This window comes from Agelaius phoeniceus, chromosome 1, assembly GCF_051311805.1.
Source record: "Agelaius phoeniceus isolate bAgePho1 chromosome 1, bAgePho1.hap1, whole genome shotgun sequence".
NCBI lineage: Eukaryota > Metazoa > Chordata > Aves > Passeriformes > Icteridae > Agelaius > Agelaius phoeniceus.
The window spans coordinates 41,997,975-42,021,195 of NC_135265.1; the positions used below are offsets into that span (position 1 = coordinate 41,997,975).

A 23,221-nucleotide genomic window follows, 5' to 3' on the forward strand; every position below is an offset into this window, starting at 1 on the left:
TACTGCACTAGAAACAGTGCTCATAAGCTCAAATAATTAGCAGCATTTACCAGTTACACCACAGAAAGGAGGACAGGAATGAGTGGGCTGTACCTGCAACATCTGATTTCCAACAATTGATTTTCCACATGTTACTCAGCCACTGAAAAACCAGGAAAGGAGCCAATGGGGAAGAGAGGCTGGGCAGATTTGGCACAGTAGAAAATGTGGGACTCAAATGTCACTTTTAGCTCACTTTTGGCTTGTCACACAACTCCTCAGTGACCTAACAGAAGAGATCAAACTCAACATTTAGTAACTCTGAATTACTCTCCTCTGCCTTCAACGTTTCATATCAGTTTTGTAAGCCCTATCACAACACTTGGAGATTTAAAAATAAAAATCACTTGAGCATGAATCAGTGCTGTGGGCTGTGTGTATGAGGAAGCCACAAGCACATAACAGGTTTTTACATACCTTTACTTGGCATTCTGGGAATGTAACTCAAGCAGTTCTATTAGGCTTTTCTTAAAGAACATTTCTTGTTCTCTAAGGACAGGTCAAATAATATTTGAAAAGCATCTTAATGCATCACTGAAGGATACAAATGAAAGTATGCTTCAATTCAGTCTCACAAAACAAAGATAAATCTGAATCTCTAGGCACAAACATAAAACAGATAAACTGAGGTGTTCAGAGGGCCAAACTGGTGTTGAAATGAGAGATCCCAGTGATATGACTCAGAGTCCAATCCAGCAAGTTTCCAGTTAAATCAGTGGGAGTTAGAAGAACTAAAATCATATGTAACCAGACTGTGATGATTAGTGCTCATTTATTACAGAAAATCAGAATAGAAATCCTAAGAAATCCTGAGACAGGGACTGCTGGCTCTAGGCACAATGACTTATGTGGGTGATTTTGCACATGGACCCATCAAAAAATGCTCAAAGTTTTCACAAGATGCAGCCATGCAACTAAGAGTAAAATCTTCCTCTGTATCCCTTCTAAATATTTCTTTCCTTTTCTGTTCAAAAAATTATTAGAGGTAGACCCAAGAAATTACAGACAACAAATGGATCAGCTTCTATAGTGATTTATGCATGTACCTCACTACTTCCAGAACTTTGTTTAGCATCCTGATTGATGGAGCTTGCCAGTAAATATGAGAGGAAGCTCATGGGTCAATCCCAACTATCTAGTATGGCAAAAAAATAATAAAAATTAAACATCTTTTTGCACAGACAATTTAGCTTCTGCATTTGAAAGCAGGAGTAAGATAAATCGTGACATGTTTTCACCCAAAATGTTTATCAAAGATGATGTGGGCACAGCACACAGATAAACCACATCCTGAAGCAGGGTTAAACTAGGTTTCACATTTTAAAGCTGAAGTGCTATTTATCTGGAGTGCTTAGAGGTACCTTCTTTGTTTGTATATGCAGCTTTAGATTGACAAATGACAAAGACAGCCTGTATTTATAAGGGTGTCATTTACTTCACTTTTTATTAAAATCACCAGCTACAAAATAGACATTTTGTACATACTACTCCAACATAAGTAATTATGAGAAAATTACATTAGTCCTGAAATGAAACCATCATATTGTGCACCTGGGACATGGTAAAGGGTCAGAAAAAATGGAAAATATATGGAGATTGGATAAGGTACTCACATCACACTGGAAGGTTAACCTATAGCTTCAAAGAAATTAGTGCACATGATGATCAGAGACTTATTTTCTGCAACTATGAAAAAAATTCCAGTTTACTCTTGCTTAAAAATACTATAGCCACTACTGCTACAGAAAGGAACTGTGTTACTTCTGCCTGACATGTGCAATTAGTGCCACAGTTTCTGGAGAACACGAAGAGAAACAAGACAGTAACACTTTTTTGATCATGGTCGTGCCACAAAACACCACAGACCAAATTCTTAGCTGATGAAAGGTGTTATAACCTCTCCATGAATCAAAAAATCATGTACTCACCAAGAATCTGGACCATAAACAAAACATCCTGACACTGTATTCTGTCTTTCCCTTCAAGGTCAAAAAAAGAGAAGGAGAAGGGGTAATGGTCCTGTCTAACTCAAGATGAAAGAGCAAAGTTGTCCCCTTCATGCAGCATTCCTTGTGCACTCTGCACTCCACCCTGAGGGACTGGGAGGCAAAAAAAGCCTTATGGGCCCTGAATTTAGGCTTTCCAAGATCAGGATAACTGGTATAGCCAGAAGCACACTCTGTCAACAAATGATGGAGTGATTTGTGGTATTGAAGAGCAAAACCCAGGGGCCACGTTGTGATATTCATTTTATTATCAAATGGGTTTTGCTTAAAGTCCAGCAGGATAGCACAAGTATATCCACTTCCAGAACACTGTTAAAGGCACCCGTCAAGGGCTGCAGATGACCCTTGCTTTTAACTACTGCTCTGATTGTGTGACCCCCCTGGTTATCACGACCTTGTTCAGCTTTGCTCACCATCATCCTGGAGACTGGAAGCAGGAATTTCATGCAATGTTGGATCCTAGTACAATGTAGGAAATGAAAACAGGGAAGCTTTGTGTTTATAGACAGCTTTCAGGAGGACAGAAAACATTATAGCAGGAAGGTTCATAGTGGTCAGTGCTACCTCAAATACAGAAGAAGGAGCAAACAGCAAAACATTAACGTTGAGCAGATGTTGATTACAAGGTGAAAGACATGGCTATTTCCATTGTAACAACTTCATCACAAGAAATACATTTCTATCTTTATAAAATGGATTATTTTTATGGAATAAAAAACAGATGAAAAGTATAGTCTAATTCTCACCACAAAGACAAAGCACAGAACTTAATTTTGTAATTTAAGATTGACCAAAAAATGTTCAAACTATTCATATCCTAAAATCACAGGAAGACCTTCTCTGATCACCCTACGGTAACAGCACAGTAAAATTACAAATTATACACTGATAACATTAGATCAAGTCATCTCAATTCTGTAGGAAAATACAAACAAACAATGACAAATAAGCAGTTTTGCTATATTGTTAATATAAAGTAATCATGCATAAAAAATATATATCTTCCAGGTAAATATATATTTTTTCTCTGTTAAAATTTTAAAGTGCATCTAAAAGCTTCTAAATAAATCTTTACACTTTAAAAACAAATGAAGGTGAACAGCAATTCAGAAATTATAGGTAACTCCTGTTGACAAAGAAGTAAGAAGTTCTAAATGTTATTCCAATATTTTCAGCTCTCCTAAAGTGGTGATATTTTGGATGGGCAACACTGGCAAACACTGACTGGACCAAATTACTGCATTTCATAGAATCACAAAATCCTATGGGTTGCAAGGGACCTTTAAAGGTCATCTGGTTCAACCTGCTCCCACCAGGGTCAATATTGGTTACTCAGGGCTTGGTGCAGGAGGTTCCTCCTGGTGTGATGACAGCACTGAGCCTCCTTGCACTGTCTGCCTGTGCTCACAGTGGAAAACCTGGGCAATGCACCTAGTTAGGTGGCCTTGAGGAAATCAATTCACATAACTTCACAATTTCCAGTCTTATCATGTTAATTACCAAACTAAAATATTGACAGAGTAGATAAGAGAATTAACTAGCATGTTAAGGCTTACTGACAAATCCACTCGTAATAGCAACTTCAGAGGAATTTTGCCTGCATGCATAAGTGACCAGTTTGAGCTACACTGTGCACAGGCACCCAGTAAATAGCTGCCTTTCCTGGGGCACAGCCACCATTCCCAGGGGAAACACTTCCCAGAATGGCAGCAATGGTGCTGGAAGCACCAGCCTGCCCCCCAGCCCCTGTCAGCAAATGCTTTCCTGTGAAGGGGTGTTCTACCTGCAGAGTTCTCAACACCAATCTATAAAATTACAGTTTCCAAACTATTTGTTAAGCTTTTTACTACTTTCCACAAAATAGCACCAGAATGCTGCTGCCACTCTCTCCATAAATACCACACGTGAGCAGCACCTGATGCTGTGGAGCTGCAGCTACAAGTCCTTAGCAAGAAGCTCGATTTCATCCAGCAGGAAGTCCATGTCCTCTCGGCTAACCTGTGGGCTGATAACCACCTGGCGGAAGAAGTTGACTTTGCCCCTGTGAGGCTGGTACCCAAGCATCATGCTGCCCTTCTTCATCATCCTCTCCTTAATTACAGGAGCAACCTGAAAGTAGAGACAAAAAAAAAAAAGGTTTGATGTCACATTCAGAAATACAGCAAGTTCCTGAAAGAATTGGAGCAAGATCTAAACCCTGGTGTTTGAGGCATTGATCAGTGACATGGGAAAGGCTGGGTGAAGGTCTCCACTCTTCCTGCTTTAGATTAAAGGTCTGAACTCAGGAAGAACATCAGCTGCAGCTAGTTAAAGGCAGGGTTTGTCTCCTTGTGCTAACCAGGCTAAGCATGACTTGTTGTCCTTGATGACCCTTCTCCACCACATCTGCAAAGCAGCTGTCCCTAGAGGACATTCTGCATTGAAACCCTGTGAAATTCAAGTTGCCAAAAAACTCAGTGTGATGCAATATTAAAGACAAGGCCTGATCCTGCCGTGTGAGATTTCATCTCATAGATTTACGATGTGAGTAGCTTTTGGCTACACCAATCTTGTGTTGCATGGGATGAAATCTTACTGCAGAAAAAAATCCATGAGTGAGACTGGCAGAGTCAGGTCCTTATAGAAGAGCATTTGATCTCATCCCAGCAGGGCTCTTAACTTTGGCCAATTAATCTTGTGCATAGCTTAAAGCGTGTGAGTAGTTCTGCATTGTCATGCTTGAAATAGGTCCTAAGCTTAAATGCATTTCTGGACTATTCCTTGGAAGGCAGAACTAAGTATTTTGACAGGAGTATATTTTAAAAGATCTTGCATTTTAATGTATTAGTAATAACACCAAGGTATTTCAGAAGAGTGAGTTCCTCTCCTTCTCTTTGTGATGGTTTGATTTTGAGCTAAGAAAATAGGTGTGTGACTTAACCTTGCTTTCTGCATGAATTTATTTCAGCAATAAAACTTTGTGCCTGATTTGCAAAAGAAAAATGATGATGCTGAACTTACCTAATAGCTTTATTTTTACATTACATATTTCAGTAGACTTTTTTGCTTAGATAAAGTTCTCAACACTAACAGTCTAGCTTTGCTGTGTTTCTTTAGTGGCCAAGCCCCCTGAGAAGGGGTCACAGCAGCAGAGAGGCAGCTGCCATTTCCTCAGAACAACATCCCAACAGCACAGACGTGAACTGCAACTAGTTATTTCTAAATGTATTCATCTAGTTTGCTTGTGGGAGTAGTGTGCAAATTAATAATAAATTTAATTTAATTTATTTCTTAAAAAATAAAATCAAATCCTCTCCACTTCAGAGCAAACATATTCCAAACTGCACCTACACCAGCTGTGTCCTGACATTACCTTGACACTATGACGTTGTGCCCCACAGGTGGTGTGCTGGGCACCATGTACACACAGAAAAGAAAAAATTCCTCCACCTCTGTCCTTGACAGAGCCCCCAAGTGACTTCTGCTCATGGAATAAAGACACTACAAGTGCAAGGGGAGAAGTGAATTCTTCTTAATACACTTTCTCAGGCTCTTCTTTAAGATTCAAATCCCTATGGCAGCTTTTAGCCTTTATTGATGTTCCATCACAGTTATTTCATCTTTTGTATCACACTATTGATTCTTTTCATCCCAACACCTGGTGCTCCATAATCCATCATCCCAAAATGTGCAGTAGTGCAAACAGAGGCCATGAAAGCAAAAACATTTACAGCTTTAGTAATTTGAGGACTGTAAATACACTGCATTTCTGTAGGTCTTTTCTCGTGGAAAGGTAGAAAAACCTCACTTTCATGATCTCCTTTATTATCTTGTTCATCCTCCATGCAAATGAACCTGTCCTCTTAATTTGAAATGTGTTCATCCCTTTTTGAAAGCAAAACAAAATCTTTCTAAATAAATAAAACAAAACAAAAAATTGATTTATAAGCTTTTGATGGGATTGGTTTTGGAAAGACTTTCCGTCACATATTTTGCACGTTCTTTTTGCTAAAGTGGTGCAGTCAGTGTAACAAAACTGTCAAGGATCCTATCCACAGAAAACAATAAGGAATGGAATCTGTGTTCAAACGTTTAAGCACATGTCTCACAAAAGAACCATTAAATGATACCTGCATGCTGAGGCTTGGGCTTGAGTGGCACAGGGTATGACTGCTAACAGAAGGGAAAGGCAGCTACCACTTTGCAGCAGAAAAAATGGACCTGTAAGAAACTAATTGCCTAGTGAGGAGTTCAATGAGTTTAATTCTCACTGAAGTCAATGAGAAATGAGGTTGCTCAAATATCAGAAAGAGCTGCACAGCCCCATTCAGGATAGGGTCCTTCGAAAGCAATTTAGTGAGAGTGAGATTGCTTCACCAGTCCAATTATTTTCCTACAGAACTTTGTTCAAATTGCAAATCTAATTCTTTATGTGGCCCATCTGTGGAGCAGTCTCAGAATTTTAAGTGTAATATATCCTAAACCTGAAGGTCTCTTCTCTCCTTTGCTCCCCTCACTTCTTCCTTCCCACTGCTAGTCTCCCCTGCCAATTTTCCCTGGGGATTATTGTTTCAAACACTCACTACAGCAGAATGAAAGCTATCAGACAGGTTCTTTTTCCACCTCAGAATGTGGGGAGGAGGTGCCATGTGTGCAAGGCCATTCTATACCAGAGTTTCCCACACTGCACTGTGCAGCCAGAGCCCAGGGAGCTTTGCCTAAGGATTGATGGGTGCATCACAGTCCATCTGTGCAGAGCTACACAGTGGCTGTAACAGCTCATACCTCCCTTACTCCTGATAGCAGAGCTTTTTAAAACAGAACTAAGATTGCAGAGTAGTTTAGCTCCTTCTCTACCTACTTGAGTGACAGGGTAATCTCTTTTCCCACTCTCAGCCAGCACTCAGCAACACTACCAACAATAAAAAGTTTTGGCCCTAAACTTTAAGCTGTTTCTATCAAGAGTCCAGACCCCAGCTGATCCTCATGCATATTTACATGGAAGATGCCAATGCTTCTTCCCAGCACATATACACACAGAGCAGTTTGATAAGTAGCTGGGATCAGCTGAGACACTACAGCTGAAGTATCTAGTGCTCCACAGGGACCAGAAGAGAAACAGATGTCCTTCTCCATATCTCAAGTATCCTTGAGAAAAGTGATTCTGCACAATCACACCAAAGCACAACATTTTTTTTTTTACTTTTAAACCACTGTGTCCTGCTAATTGATCCATCAATGACATTTAATCCGAATTTCTCCAACACTTTAAGAATCTCCATCAGGCTCAGGTTATAACAGCATAGCAAACTTCAGCAACCACCATTACAGTCTGACAACAAAAGGATTGAGAACATTCTCAGCAGGAGAATCCCATACCCAGTGTCTCCAAGAGTTAGGTCCCAAATTTGGACCATAAAAATCTATTTAGAGGACTTGACAAAAGTCCTATTTGAGAAAATTTCTTCTTCCAAATAGCAAGGCCTCCAAAACTATTCTCACCTTGGTCAAGCTATGCAAGCCTTATTCTTAGGCCAAGAACAGCCCTCAAGCACATGGGTTTGTTGTGCAAAGAGAAACAGGCAGAGCAGCTCTGTTAAATAGGTTATGTTCTCCATTGAATAGGTAATGACTCCATTAGTCATGGCACAGTATTATGCTTTGGAAGTCAATCACCATTAGCTGCCTTTTGGTGAACATTATGGACATTTGTAAGCACTGGTTTGTAGATTTTATTCTAACAACAAAACAAAAAAGAAAAATCACAAGATAACAAAGTGCTTAATTTGTTCAAAGCATATAATCTCGTTGACTTCTAAAATACATACCCCACAACCACCAGTTTGTAGTTCAAGTTGTACACTTGGTCCAAAATAGCAGATACCTTCTGATGTGAAAGAACAGAACAGAGTTATCTGGCTCCTTTGTTCATACAAGGTAAATGCACTGAGCCCCCAGCCCCAACTGCACTGGTGCTGCTGGGTATAGATAGCTAAATAACTTGTCCTAAAGAGAAGCAGAATTCCTCAAAATATGTTATCTTGGGGGTTTTTTGTTGTTGTTGTTGTTTGGTTTTTTTTTCTCTGAAGCAAAGAAATCAGCACCTACTGTTTTAATTAACCCCCTGCTTTCCTACACTAATGTTGTCCTTGGCAATTGCAATTAACAGATATGCTGAAAGTGCAAGAAAGCTCAGCAACCTGACAACTGCAGACTGGCTTGCTGATAATGGAAGACCACATCAACCTTGATTATAAATTTCTTTCTCTAGTACCCTCCTTTAATCTGTAAGTGACCTCATTTTAGACCTAATTGAGTATTTTCAAACTGTCCGATCACAAATTATATTCCATGCCCCTGACACATCTGTTACCTGGATGCCACCAGGTACTGCCCTCATTCTCACAGACTCCAGCTGGATTTCTCCAGTCATGCCTGATGCTACATATCACAACAGTTTGTTCCAAACTGTAGGCTAGAGGCTATAAGATTTAAAAGCAACATTATATTGGTTTTTTGTTGGTTTTTTTTTTTTTTATTTAAGCACGAAGATAAAAGGAGTGAGTTGCAAAATTGCTAATAATGCTGGGTAAAAGTATTCTGCTAAGCAATGATTTTATGAAAATATATTGCTTCAGGGGAAGAAAAAAAAAGTGAATTTGAAAAATAGGCTAAGATATAATCAGCCAGAAAAATAGAGAAACCAGAAAAGACTAAACTTTTTCTAAACTTTGGAAACAAACATATTTTGAGTATTTGTTTCAAAATACTGTTTTCAATTAAAACTTAGATTCAATTGAAAATTGACCCATTTTTATTAAACCCATAGAAAAGGACTGAGAAAATTTAAACTATGCAAATTGCTTCATTTTAGCTTGCCTGAAAACAACTTTCTGATCAACTAGACCCAAGAATTTCTTCCAGTTTCTCAATTCAATGGCCAAGCAAAAAAGAAATTCATTATTTGTAAAACCATAAGTATGTGAGATCAAATGTTTTATATAAGCTGACACTGCTTAAATAAAACATCTGTAGAATTGTTGTCCCTTGGAAAAGAGAAGAAAGTATGAGAAAACTCATGGGGCTGCCCATTCTGTTGGCCAAACCTCTCTGGACTTCCCATGTGAATGGCTTTGAGTAGTGTGGATGAGTCTAAATGTGCTGACCCAGCAAGGACTACAAAGACAGAATGCCTACAAAAACTAGTGTTAATATTGGCAACTGCTATCAGAATCATTTTTCCAAATCTTTTGAACAGTTCCCAGGTGGTTGAGCATCTCTGCAACACGAAGCTGAAGAGTTATTCCAGTTGCTGGCAGCAGTAACTCCCAGTCACGGGACCCCATTCTGCTTCCCCTGGTATTAATTTCCAAAATGCCACAGACTTCAATGGAAGCAGAATGCAATTATCTAAATTTCCTGCCTAAGCCTCTGCTTCAGGTGGCAGTTTGCAAACAGCTTTCAGCTTTTTCTACGGAAAGCCACATTCACAGTAAATCAATAACCTTTCTAGGGATCCATAAAAGCAGGCTAGACAGCTTTGGAAAAACAGGAGCATATTAGCAGCTCAAACTATTTCTCTTCCTCAAATACAGCCTTGATTAAGTTTTCCAAGGTACAGAATACCACGTGAGGAACTGGCTGAAGATTCGTAGCTAAAAAACAAAAAAGCTGCCCTTTTGAAAAAATGGAAAGATCACATTCTCACGATTTCAGAGATATGGGAAACAAATTTTGTGTTCTTGTCTAAATTGTTCCTTGCAATGGAAGACAAGTTTATACAGAACAGTCCCTCTCATCTGACCACAAAAATCTATTTTGTCTCCCCCAGAAGGGGCAAATTTTCATTTGGAAGTTCATGATTTTTACTTAAAAGGCAACTATTGGCTGTTTAAAATCTGACAAGTTATTTTTCCTGCTAGAAATGACCAGTTTGAATTCAAGCATTTTCATAACAAAACAACCATTGTACAGCTTAAAATTGCTTAAAAAAAAAAAAAGTCAATACAATAAAAGCCCAATTTATGAAGTATTTGGACACAATCTTAAATTTTTACATAATGATTATCAATTTCAGGGGGTTTTCACAATACAGTTTCTTATCTTGGTTAAATGATAGAATAGGGTTTTGAAGTACTGGACACAGACTCCACAAACAGGACTGGTCCCAAACCCTGCCAGAGGCTGTTTGGACAAATGACTACATCTCTTTTGGGTAAGACTTCTTTTTTCCTATATAATCCTTCAAAACACTGAAGTCTTTATGTGGTCATACATTGGTGAGGGTTGGTCTCTTCTCTCAAGTAACAAGCAATAGGACAAGAATAAATGGCCTCAAGTTTTACCAGAGAAGGTTTAGATGGGATATATTGGAAAACTTCTTCACTGAAAGGATTGTGAGGCACTGGAGGAGTCTAGGGAAGTGATTGAATCAGCATCCCTGTGTGGGTATTTAAAAGTCATGTCAATGGTTTAGTGATGGACTTGGCAGTGCTGGGTTAATGGTTGAACTCAATGACCTAAAAGGCCTTTTCCAACCTAAATGATCCCATGATCCTGTGATTCTATCTATTGCAATTGGCCAACCCACTACACTCTAAAACAAGAGGGCAGAGCATTCACAAGGTATGATATATGTATTTTATAATTTCTGTGTTAAGCAGGTCTCACAAATACCTGCCACAACATGCCTGCTGCATCTCCCAGCATGGCTGCAGAAGATAAGCTTAATATCAATTATACCAGTCAGTATCAGGTAAGAACAGTAGCTGACATTTTAATATCCATCACTGGATGCAATACAAATGAACAAAACACTTTTCTTGGTTGGCTGTAATCACAAACCTAGCTAAATACTATAAATATTTGGAAATAATAGTGCTTTTGTCATATTTTAATGCCAAGAAAGTATATTCCCCACTGTTAAATATCTTTTCTTGCCTTTTGCTGCAACATCAGTTGCTGGCTTTAAAACAGGCTTTTCCCCTCCTGGTGATAATTAAAAACAAACTCAGACCATTTTTCAGCTGTCACAGCAACCAGGACAATCGAAATACCAAATATTTGCACACCCAATCACAGCTTTGTTCCTGTAGCCAAGGCTCTCTGTAAAACCCAAACATGTTTTTCTTTTGTCTAGAATTTGTTCTGGGCCCACATCCCTAAACCACTAATAAATTATTGCCTTACACTATTGCGCCAGTGTTCCCTTGTGCCACACCACGCAACAAAAGCAGAAATAAGTGCATTTGTCAAAATAGCAGTAACCACTTCCACGTTCTTTGGGCAACTAAAATACCAAAGAACAGATGCTGCTGCATTTTTGTCCCAGAACTAACATTCTTTGTGCACCTTTGACTCACACTCAGGGCTGCACAGTATGTCCACATTACCATATATTGCACATCACCTTCCCATCCGCTGCTTTTTGCCAGAGGACTTGTTATGAATCCCACGAATCCCCGAAAACTACCTGAATAATAGGAGACGGTGGGCTGGCTTCAGATTTTGATTGTCTTCAACGACTTTTTTAGGATGGTCATTTATAAAGAGATTTATATATAAAGAGGCAAGAGAAAATAGCCTTCAGACAAAGCATTGGCCTCTGAAAAGGAGGAGCCAGGACAAACAGCCCCCAGAACAGAATCAGCACTTGAACAAGTTTGTGTGTGTTTTTACTTACAGCTAAAAAGTACATTGGTGAACAACATGGTTTTCCAGGTGCATGGTCCCATGTCTGCTTCTGTCTGAGCACATGTGGTTTTTCAAGACAATTCACATGGAATTCTTATTATTTTTCTGTCATTTCTGTGTTGCTTTACCAAGATCTTATTAACAAGCCATATAGAAAGTGCAGACATTAAGAAAACTCCAGAAGCTAGCACACAACACTATGATTCTAGTGTTCTCATCTGTTCAAAAGAGTTGAGCACTAATGTTTTTATAGAAGTAATTATTTAAAAAGCTTCACAGCTTACACAAGGCTCCTTGTGCAGCATTTTATTAAGTTCCCATTTTAGTGACTAAGCTCCTCTTCTCCATCCAGGATGAGGGGGTAGCATGTCGTCTTGAAAGCATGAGTAACAAAAAAATCTATCCTTTTTGGTTTGCATGCACAGGGCTGAGATTCCCTTCTACTCCACTGAGGGAATAAAGAAATCATAGTGCAATGTGAATGTCTGGGGCAGGGAGGGACACCTTACAAAAGGAGACAGTTGCATTATCTGGTGACACATGTTCAAAAATTCAACATGCTTCTAGTGTAGAAAAAGGAATGTCACTTCAGAAACTTGGAATTATTCCCCACTGTTAAGATCTTATTTACTATCAGCACAAGTCAGCTTCTGGTATAAGATACCAGCACCTTTATTTTCAGTACAGTAAGAATTACAGACCAGCAATGCATATTCTTTAACGAGACCTAAAGAAAAATGTGTATTTCAACAAAATTAGGTAACTTTCGTACCTTCTTTTTTTCTCCTTAAAGTCATCATACTGACTTTCTCAGAGACTGCATATAATTCCTTGGGGAGCATGAAGGGATGGTGTCTACCATGACCCAAAATGCTAACACAAAAGCAAGGTAGTTGTCTAAATTAAGAATTAGGTACTCACCTAATTTAACATAGTAAATTATCCCATTTGCCCCTCCACACAGTGAAATACAAGACCAATAATTGTCAGTTATCAAAATTATTTTTCTACCTGAGACTCCTTTTTGTGAAGCCTGATATGGCTATGAAATAAAAGCCACTGAGCCCTATCAAAGTCAACCCAACATTTTTCCCACGTACATCTTGCCCCCAGACAATGTTCACTCTAGCTCAACCTTGCTCCTCTCCTCATTCCCAGTGAGCTGTTTTATCTTTTTTTTTTTTTTATTCCCAACTGAAACCCAACATATGTTACAAACCTCTGTGATTAATGCATGGGCAACCAGGAAACTGAAAGAACAAAGCAGAATCTCTAGGGCATCAAAAATGTGCAATTCTATTGCAGTCTGAAAGGGTGAAAAATGAAAGGAAAAATAATGATTTGCACCTATGAGTATTTGCAAACTAAACACTCAGAGTATAGGTAATGATGATTAATAACAGTCTGAGGTAAGTAGAGCTAGACTGCAGTCAATCCCTAGATAATTTAAGGTCACTTGAAGGGGGAACAGTAGACTGGGCACAAAATTTAGGAACCATTTTCCAAGGATTTGTTACCTCAAAGGAAAACACGAAATAAAAGATCTGCTAACCTTGGGCCTAAACCCTTAGAGATATAGATATAGCTCAGTATTCAGAGGCACAGATGAAATTTTCTTCTCCTGTACACCAAATTGCTCTGAGGACTGTATTCTTTCACCAGTCTGACCAGGTATTCCCTACTTACCATGGTAAATGACACCATTTCCCTTAGTGCCACATCTACCTATAAATCACACACAATCAGAAAATAAAAGCAGGGTAAAGTACTTGCATGTTTTTGTCAGGGTTCTGCACCAGCACAGATAATCTTACAGAGAAGGAGAGAGAGCAAGAACAATGTTTTGAGCTTTGAAAGCAATTATGATCTGCTACACAAAACTTATCCATTAAAGTCTGATAGATTCCACTTCCTTTATTGAAAAAGTTCTGCAGAACTCCATAAATACAAATAATCATCCTACAAAAATTTAGAAGTTTTCTGATTGGTCAATGTGCCTAGAAAAAGTTCTCAACATTAATCAACATTCACCTACAGAATTCTGCCATTGAAGTCACAGGGAGTTTTATAGCTAAATTCACCTGTGATGGAGTTAGACTAACCCATGTTTCCTTATAAATATCACTCATTAAATTATCTATTAAATTTGAAAGGAAGGTCTGAATATATGTTGAATGGATATGCTGAATGGATATCAGCCTCAAGTTTCAACTAGATTAGAGAAATGCTTCTCAGTTATAATTTTCTTAGACTTGTAGATATTTCTAACCATATTGACCCCTTTGGAGAGTAACAAGAAATCCCTCCCTTGTATGTATGAAAAAGAAACACATTCCATCTCTTTCCTCCTGAAACTCTTACAGCTAGAAAGGAATCTGTACTTAAATATCTGAAGCACAAAATGAAATCCAAAGTCCTATAAACAACTTTGTATCTCACAACACATGAAGGGGCAGGATTTCCTCCCACTCATCCCCAAAAATATTTTTGACACCACTCACATCACACAAGTATAAAGACTGTTTAATCACACAGATGATGCAAGATGTACACTTTTTCTGCGGCATTAATAGTAATTGATTTTTTCTGAACATTTCTGAAATTTCTTATGAAGCAACAGCAAGGAAGGACAGTTTTATGTGAAGAAAGGACAGTTTAGGGCCCAGACCTTTTTTCTTCTATCTGCAAATTCAATGTTTACCTTCAGTTCCTGAAAGAAGTGTTTGATGCAGCAGGAGAGAAGAGCAGCTCCCCTCTCCTCCTAGTGAAGTTGGTGATAGGAAACAGAAGAGTGCTAACGTAATAAGTAGATACTAATTTAAGTGGACACAAGCTTAAGATTTATTGACCTGAGAGCAAGAGGTCAATATTTATTCAGAGAACAATAAATCTTTATACTTCCTTCTAACAGATGTTAATCCAATGTATTATTAAATCCATCCTATTAAAGTTAATTAGACTGTGTGTCCTCTTGAGCCTTGTTGCCAATAGTCATTAGTATTGCATGGGTCATTATTACTGTGCTTTGATAATTAAATCATATAATATTGGATAAAATTAAATATATGGGGATAGAAATATTTATTTTCCTGTATCATGACCATATCGTTGTGCATTTCATTAGGTTCTCCTTCATGCTACTATAGACCTTTCTTACATTGTTCTGCCAGGACCAGCACAGCTAAGGACTCAAAGGTTCTGTTTAACTATGCCATATTTCAAACTTTTTCATTTGTCTTAAAAACCTGATGCTCTTAAGGCCACAACAATCTATTTGTCATGCTCTAGGCAGGTAAGAAGGAGAGACACAAATCAGTACGTAGCTACTGCTAGGGAAAAGAAAAAGAGAAAAGGAAAACGAGCCATACTCTTAAGTATAAGTATGCTATAAGTGAAAATTTCCTTCTATTTTGGAGTTTTACAGTGCTTTCTATCCTCACATTTCAATGTACTTCTTAGATAAGAAGAAATACTATTATCTCCACTTTAATCTCTGAAAGGAACTGAGTCACACAGAAAGGAAATAATGACTGAGATCTTAATCACAACTCTATGCCCAAGCTAGACGTTACTCAGGTACATTAGTGAGCAGGACAGGGTATTTTTAGTGCAAATTGGCCTTGCAAACATTCTTTCAGAATGCACATAAACTCATCCAATTTGGGTCAAAGAGGTTTCCTTTCTGGAGGAGGCTCAGCTGAACAGCAGCAGCAGAATGCGATGCAGAGTGCCCCCCTTGCAGTGCAGATGCCAGCTCTGCCACAGTGCACACCCAGGGCTGCTGACTGATGTGAGCTTCACTCTTGGTGAAGGCTCAGTGAGGGATCACAGAAAATCAAATCCTGGTCACTCCATCTTCTTTATACCACACACATCACTAACACAGACTACAATTTCCCAAGTTCCACCTCTGTATATTGACTTAGATTGATCTTTGACAGTATTTTTCCTTCAGGACCCACTCTGTTTACAGACTGCAGCTGGTTATTTTTGTAAGAGCCTCGCACATAAGGGGAGCAACAGCTTGAGAGGAAGTGTTAGGTACATTGAACTTTACAACATGTTACCCAGAGACACAGCCTTCAGCACTGAGGATAAAATGTGCAAGTAGGATTCTATTCCCATCCTTTTGGCAGTGTAAAGGTTAGACATCTAGCCTTTACACTGCTAGCCATCTAGGCTTTGCCTTTAGTTAAGGGAGAAAAAGAGGCACTGCTAGGGAGTGATTCATCTCGTCCTAGAAAAAGACAGGCCTTAAGACAGATGAGCTCAGTTTGGAAAAGCTTCTCTCCTCCCACATGGGCTTCAGAGGATGACCTCTGCCTAAGTTTTAGCTGGCTAAAGCAAGGTGAGATGAAGTCCATGCAGGTATTTCATCTTGAATCAAAGCTATCTAAAACCCATGTTCCTCTGCTGTTTCTAATCTGAGGTGGACTGACCCAAAAGCTGCACTGGATGAAATACAGAGGGGGGATATCCAGAGTACAAGAAGATTCAAGGGGAACCAAGTGTGAAAAATGCATTATGCGATGCTTAGGTGCAGAACCAAAGGCATGAACAGAGAGAGGTCAGGAGGTCTTTTCCAACCTAAGTGATTTTGAACATTAAAATACAGGGAAAATAAGAATAACAGGGCAGATACAAACAGACAGATGGTCAGCACCCTTACCCATCTCAATCCCACATCTAATCACTGCAGACTATCCTTAATTCTTATTGAATCAAATTTCTTTCTTCTGTGTGGGTGTGTGAACATTAATAAACTCCAAGATGGACAAGCCAGATGGCAGGACAGGAGGTCTGAATACCTGCAACCAAGGCGTCAGCAACTGGAGAGACTCAGCTACGATTTCCAAAACCAGCTACTAGAGAGAAAGGAATGTACATATATTTCAAGACTTCAGTCCTTACCAGCTGAAGAGAATATGATTGTTTGCAGTGCCCATGTCTGTATGACATGATTTTAGATGTGTTCATGGGGATGTTCGTGCCGGTAAAGCCAATGCTCTCTGTGTTGATCTCTGCAGCCAGCTGTGTGTATATCACATGTTTTTTGTGTGTTTGTGTGTGCATGCACACACGTGTGCACACGGGCACCTCTTGGAATTTGTGTACTCACTGGACTTGAGGACAGGGAATCACAGTGCTCTCACACCTATTGAGCTGAAAAAGGAGGAATGTTGCTGGGCCCCAAGGCCAGCCACCTTTTGACATTATACTGAATTGCCTCTGCTCTGAAGTCTTTTCCATGGCTGATAACCCAACTCAAACCATTCTGTGAGTCTGTGGTTTTCACTGAAATGGTAGGGATCTGTGCTTTGAATAATTTTCTGTATATAAGAAACAATTCACATTTTATCCCAGGGGCATCCCATTGGTCCCACAAATGCACACTGACCATTAGAAAACTCTGGGGTGAAGCTTCATTTGGCATTAACTTGAAATGCAACTTCAGACTAGGATTAAATACACATATGTTTTTACCTCATTATTTTTTCACATGTTAAGTTCTCTAAGATCAAAAACTTAAATTGTAGAGAATGAGGCAATGTGAGGTTTACATTTCTGATGCTGTTTGAGCAAGAGCCATCTTTAACCAAGAACAGTTGTGAGAATACGTGCAAACACCATCCTAAGGGTGTGCCTCAACTCTCTTGACGCTATTTCCCTTCTATGTTTGGAGCCAGTTTTTATAAATTTAGCACATACAAATTCTTTTGGTGCACTGCTGCCAAGCTGGCCATGTGCACATGCAAAGATTAATTTTTCCTGAAAGCACAGATTATGTGCATGCATATATTACAGAAATGTATACATGCAGCTGTGCAGGACCACTTTGGAATGAAAGTCAGGGTTGCAGTGGATGCCTCCAAAAAACACAAACACAAAAAACAAGCCAAAGGAAAAGCTCCATCTTGTACATGACACAGTTCTCCAACAGGCTACAGAGCAAATGACTCTGCCATCTAGCATGGCTATAGGCTACTGCCCTCCTACAAGCTCCAAACTGTGGTTATTTTACTCCACTCAGATGATTCTCATTATGACTGGGATGAGTGCTGAGTGAAAAAGTCAGTGTATGAATCATATCATCAATTCAGTTGTCTGGAATTTTGCTTTTCCATGCATTTCCTCGTTGCTACACAGATATCAGTGTAAAACATGTTGTAGCTGCATCAAGTTTCCTTTTGCTCTTTTAACCCTACAATTGCCTGTGAGCAGATACGTATTTGCTGCTATCCAGCTTCCTAACCACTGATGATCTGTGCCTTCACTGCCTGCCTCACAGAAGTCACAAAGAGTCACAAATATTTACACTGAGGTTAAATCCAAGGGGGATCTCTATATCCAGCTTCTAGGCTAAAGACTCTGCACTCAGTGCCTGTGAAAGAGAAGCCTCAGGAGAAAAAAAAAAAAAAGAAAAAAAGAAAAGACAACCCAGATGTTCTGTTTAAGCCTAATTTAAGCCATGCCATTGCTCCATGCACCATCAGATCTCATCCATCTTTCCATACATGGAGGTGGCTCCAGAGCACTGCATCTTTTGCCATAGCCATCACCCATGGCACCTCCTCCCACACTGGAGCAGAATTAGGGTTCTTTCCACCAGCTTTTAACCTTGCCAGAGGAAGGATGTATGCATGTGAGTGGCTCTGAACTCTAGTCACAAGACAGGCTTCTGCTTTCTTACAGATTTATACAGAGAACAAAAAAGAACTTTTCCCTGCTATTAACATTTACTGTTCATGTGATGCTCTCCCTCTTTTATCTGTTTATTTGAACGATATTTTTTTGGCCCATAATAGCTGTAGTACATTCCAGTGTGTGTTGTACATCGTCATCTTACAGTCCTGTGTTTTGTACATTTCCCTCTTGCTATCTAAACACTGCACTATTGATATATTCTACCTACAGTCACTCTCCACTGTACTGTACTAGATTTCCCCTTGTCCCAGATATGTCTGGGTCCACCTATCAGCCTCCATTCCTGAATATTATACCTTGCCTTTTTCAGTAAAAGAATATTTTTGACTGATTCTCTTCAGTGGAATGCCTTTTTTCCAGCTACAGAATCCAAAACACATCTTGCAATCTTCCCTTGAAGCCAGTAGTAATCTGAAAGTGCAGGACTAGAGCAGGTTTTATCATTTCAGGGTGGGCAGTACAGAAATGGTTTTCCCTTGGTTTGTTTTTAATCTTATAAAAAACTGTAATCATGTTTTCAGAATAATGCCCCCCGGCTTTTTCATTACTACCTTGTCTTAGCCAATGGTAATCAATCTGCAAATTCAGAGACTTAAGTTTCAATCCATATCAATTATTTCAAGAACTAGTATTTTTGAATTCCTTTATTATGGAAACAACACTAACCCCAGCTTGAAGTTATGGAATGTTTGATTCATATTTTACGATCTGACAGAGAGAAGCACTTCCTACACTTTTATCCAACAACTGATTTAAAAAATCACAGTTGGAACAGGATATATGAATTTAGCAGAACCTCTAGCTTAATCTCTAAGATGATTCTACTAAATAAATTTATCATTACTGGACAGCCAGAAAAGTTTAAAAGCTTAGCAGGAAGATCAGTCAGTCTTGTGCTTTCATTTTCCAATGTCAGCTGTGATTTTGGGGAGAACACAACTTGGGCTGCTTTTGATCACCATCTAGTGCATGAATTAAAGAACTGCAAAGGTTTAAGGACTGACTTACTGATTTAAAGTTAAGCAGCAGCAGGATTAACAATTCTTTTCATCATTTCTAGAAGACCTCAAATAGGCTTAGTGAACTTGAAAAAGCAGGAATTTCCAGATGCCCCTAGCTGCCTGATGAAAGTCAGTTGTTTCATGAAAATTCTGTTTTCTAGTAGTCTTGACTATGATGGTCTAGGGATATAAAGAAAGCAGGACCTGCATGGTGAAATAGTGTTTTTATCAATCCAACTTACTTAGTGAGAAGGAGCAACATGGTTTCAAGCAAGGAATCCTTTCACCAAGCCTCTTCCATGTGCTTAAATGCTACATTCATTTCATTGTTTTCTGATTTGTTGTCAAGTCAGACACATTATTTGCAAAATTCTTCACTTACAAAAATTAACTGTGTGCATTGTTACACCTATAGCCCACGTTCTGATTGTACTTCAACATTTATCCATGCAATGGGGAGGACTTCAAGCCTGGTAAACCAGGAGGATGACTGGGCAGAGGAAGACTATCAGTACCACTGGGGATAAAAGCCCCTGGCAGCTTTAGGTGTTGACCATTGTAGATGACTCAGGACAACTTGGACTACACTTTTTGGCAGTGCTGGCCAACCAAGGCCAATTCTTGGATAAGAGACTCGCTTTTCAGAAGTCATACTGTGGCACCACCCACAGAAACTCAGTATCTTCACCCTCAGGAATTTACTTTAAAAGATCAAAACAGAAAATACGTCTTTACTAAAACATGCTTATACCTTCAATATTAAATGTTAATATTATGAATTTCCATCAAAAATTAGCAGGAGCTTCAGGAGACACTGGGAAGAAGACTTTGCCTGAAGAGAGCAGAATAGCCTTCTTTTAAGGGAAAAAATGCTTCCTTTCCCCAATTTTCTTATGAGGCCAGGTGAAGGAGCACTCAAAGATGCTTCAACACCATGACTTACCAGTAGCCTATAGATACTAGTAGTTATAGAATATCTACCCATGCTAATAACCTCATACAGCAACAAACCAGAAATAATGTCTATAGGTATCCCTTTACATCTGAAATTCAGACCATCAGCTGAACTCTCAGGGAAAAAGCAAAAACAAAACAAAAAACCCCACAAAACAAAACAAAAAAATAGCACTCAAGTACTGTTAAAAATGTATACTAACTCCTCAAGTATTACTGTGTTCAGATTCCATATAAGGCACTCCAATGCCTAGGAGGAACTGTAAAATCCTCACAAGTTTCACATTTTATTAGACACTGATCTCTCAATGGTAATTATTCAATACATCTTATTCAAGGTAAATTTTTAGTCTAAATCTTGCAAATCAAGATATAACTTTAAACAAAGGATTGAAAGGGAGAAGAGAAGAGAAGAGAAGAGAAGAGAAGAGAAGAGAAGAGAAGAGAAGAGAAGAGAAGAGAAGAGAAGAGAGAAAAAGAAAAGAAAAGAAAAGAAAAGAAAAGAAAAGAAAAGAAAAGAAAAGAAAAGAAAAGAAAAGAAAAGAAAAGAAAAGAAAAGAAAAGAAAAGAAAAGAAAAGAAAAGAAAAGAAAAGAAAAGAAAAGAAAAGAAAAGAAAAGAAAAGAAAAGCCAGTGCTGCCGAGAAAGTGGGAGATAACTCATGCTTGATAGTTTATTCTTTAACAGCTCATGCCTTCAAAACAGAGCCTGCAGTATTACTGAGGAAATTATGTTGATTTAAGAAGTGGAAGGAATTTCTTGCCCCCCTCAAACAGGGGTTTTTTCCGTGACAGCACCAAAGGGACACGAGCAGCCCGAGCGCTAATGAGCAGCCTGAGCGCATTGCTGTCGTTCTGGTGCCCCCCGATGGTCACCGCGCTCTAGCACTGCCTGCGGATGGAAATCCTGGAAAAGCCGCGCTCCAGAGGGGACCCCCAACTGCTCGTGTAGCTCTTCAGCCGGACCCGAGCCCTGAGCCCTGACACAGCGACGGACACAGCAGAATTCCCATCCTTGGGATCCAGAGCGGGGCATCCAGGGCAGGTCCTCCAGCCAGGTGCTAACCACTTCCAGCACAGCACCTTGGCAGCTTGGGCAGTGCACTCAACACAACCACCTCATAGCTGTTGTTGGTTGTGAAAAACAGCCTGATTCACAAGCACAAATGCTACACAGAATAGTCTGAGTTGACCTTTCAAGGTCATCTGGTCCAACAACCCTGCAGCAAGCAGGGAAACCTTCAACTACATCAAGGCTGTTCAAAGCCCCATCCAGCCTGACCTGGAATCTTTCCAGGGATGGGATGGCTGTACAAATCTACATTACATTAATCAAATCAAGGCATCATTCAAGCAACCAAGACACATGGATACCCAGCACAGGCCTCTTCTCACCTTCCTTCCCCAGCAGTCACCCCCATCCCGTTTCCACACATCGACCCATCACATCCACAGACTCTAATTCATACAACAATCAGTTTTGCACACCCTGTCCCAACTGACCAGCAGACCCAGTATGATATATCTTCATTTCCAACCATATTGTGGCTCAAAGAAATTACTCACTGGTCTCTAAATCAGCTCTTCCCCCTGTGAAATCATCACAACTTAACTATACTCAGCGATGCCTAAGGAAAAAGATGGTCACAATCACAAAGACTGCTTTAACAGACTTAATTTCAAAAAAACTTCAGGTGGAAAAGATAGATGAAGGCTTAAAGCTCTTTAAGAAGAGATTAGATGGCCAAAAGCTGCAATCCTTCAATCAAGAAAGAAGACAGCTTTATCTAAAAGCCCATCCCGATTTATTGGCAAAGGGAAGACAGCAAAGCAATATTTAACAAGCTGAAAGAGGGAAGTAGATCAGATAGCAATCAATACAGATGTGACATGAAGAAAATTTATCAGAAGGAAAAGAAAACCTTGATTGACAGGACTAAGGAAAGAAGAAGCAGTTTAGTATGTACATTAGGGATGACTGAAGCCCTATGCATGGTTAAATCATTAAAAATGCAGGTAAGGCAGAAATGTTCAATAAGCTTTGTTTTTCTACCGGGAGAGATTCCTACCACAAATCTGATGAGCTTTCCAAGCCATCAGCAGCCATCAGGATGCTAAAGATCTACTGCAGAGAAATTTTTTGGTCTGTCGGCCTGGATGGCTAAGATTAAAAACAGTTCACTGAAACTGTGGGCAATTTTTGAGGATAGTGTGGCAATTTCAGAAAACAAGCACTACTATTAGAAGTGGTAAGGAGAAAGACTGAGTGAAATAAGATTGCTTAAGTCAAGGTGAACCTGAAGTTAAAAAAGAAAAGCTCATGGTGGATTCAATTTATAATGAGTTAAAGGGTAAGAATACATAGAAATTCTAAAATTTATAGAAACAGATTCAAAATGTAGTCTTTTGTGTTCAGTTATATTTATATCTTTTCCAAGCACCATTTTTTTGGGTCAGCCCACCTTCATTATTTTGCTGATATTCCAAGTTTTCCTGATGATTTATTTGCACTTAGAGCATTAATGGGAAAGCCTTACACAAGCCATTTAAATGAAAAATAGCAGGAACAATTCACACAGGAACAGCACAAAAAAATTAGGACCACACAATAGGAATGAAGTAGAACCAAGAAAGATTTGAATAACTAGCATATCTCCCTACACAGGAAAAACAAAATGTCAATCAAGCATTACTGCTAGCAAGACTCCACAGAGATCAGGATTAACCTTGATGCTGATCCTCACTGTTGGTTTTCTGAAAGTCAATAAATGACAGCTGATACCATTTGCAAGTGAGAGACTCACAAAGGGAGAAAAATGAGGAAGACAAGCCATTGCACAGACCTG

General features: G+C 39.2%; 1 protein-coding gene across 4 annotated transcripts in view; it reads right to left on the reverse strand.

The window, feature by feature from the left end:
• Positions 1–1,454: 1,454 nt before the first annotated feature.
• Positions 1,455–23,221, reverse strand: part of GADL1 (glutamate decarboxylase like 1) — a 119,720-nt gene continuing 97,953 nt past the window's right edge. For all 4 annotated transcript variants that reach the window (XM_077177113.1, XM_077177119.1, XM_054631240.2 and 1 more), the window contains exon 15: positions 1,455–4,154. In XM_077177113.1, coding sequence (XP_077033228.1) covers positions 3,981–4,154 — 174 coding nt within the window. In that variant the 3' untranslated portion in view covers positions 1,455–3,980. The remainder of the gene's footprint in view (positions 4,155–23,221) is intronic.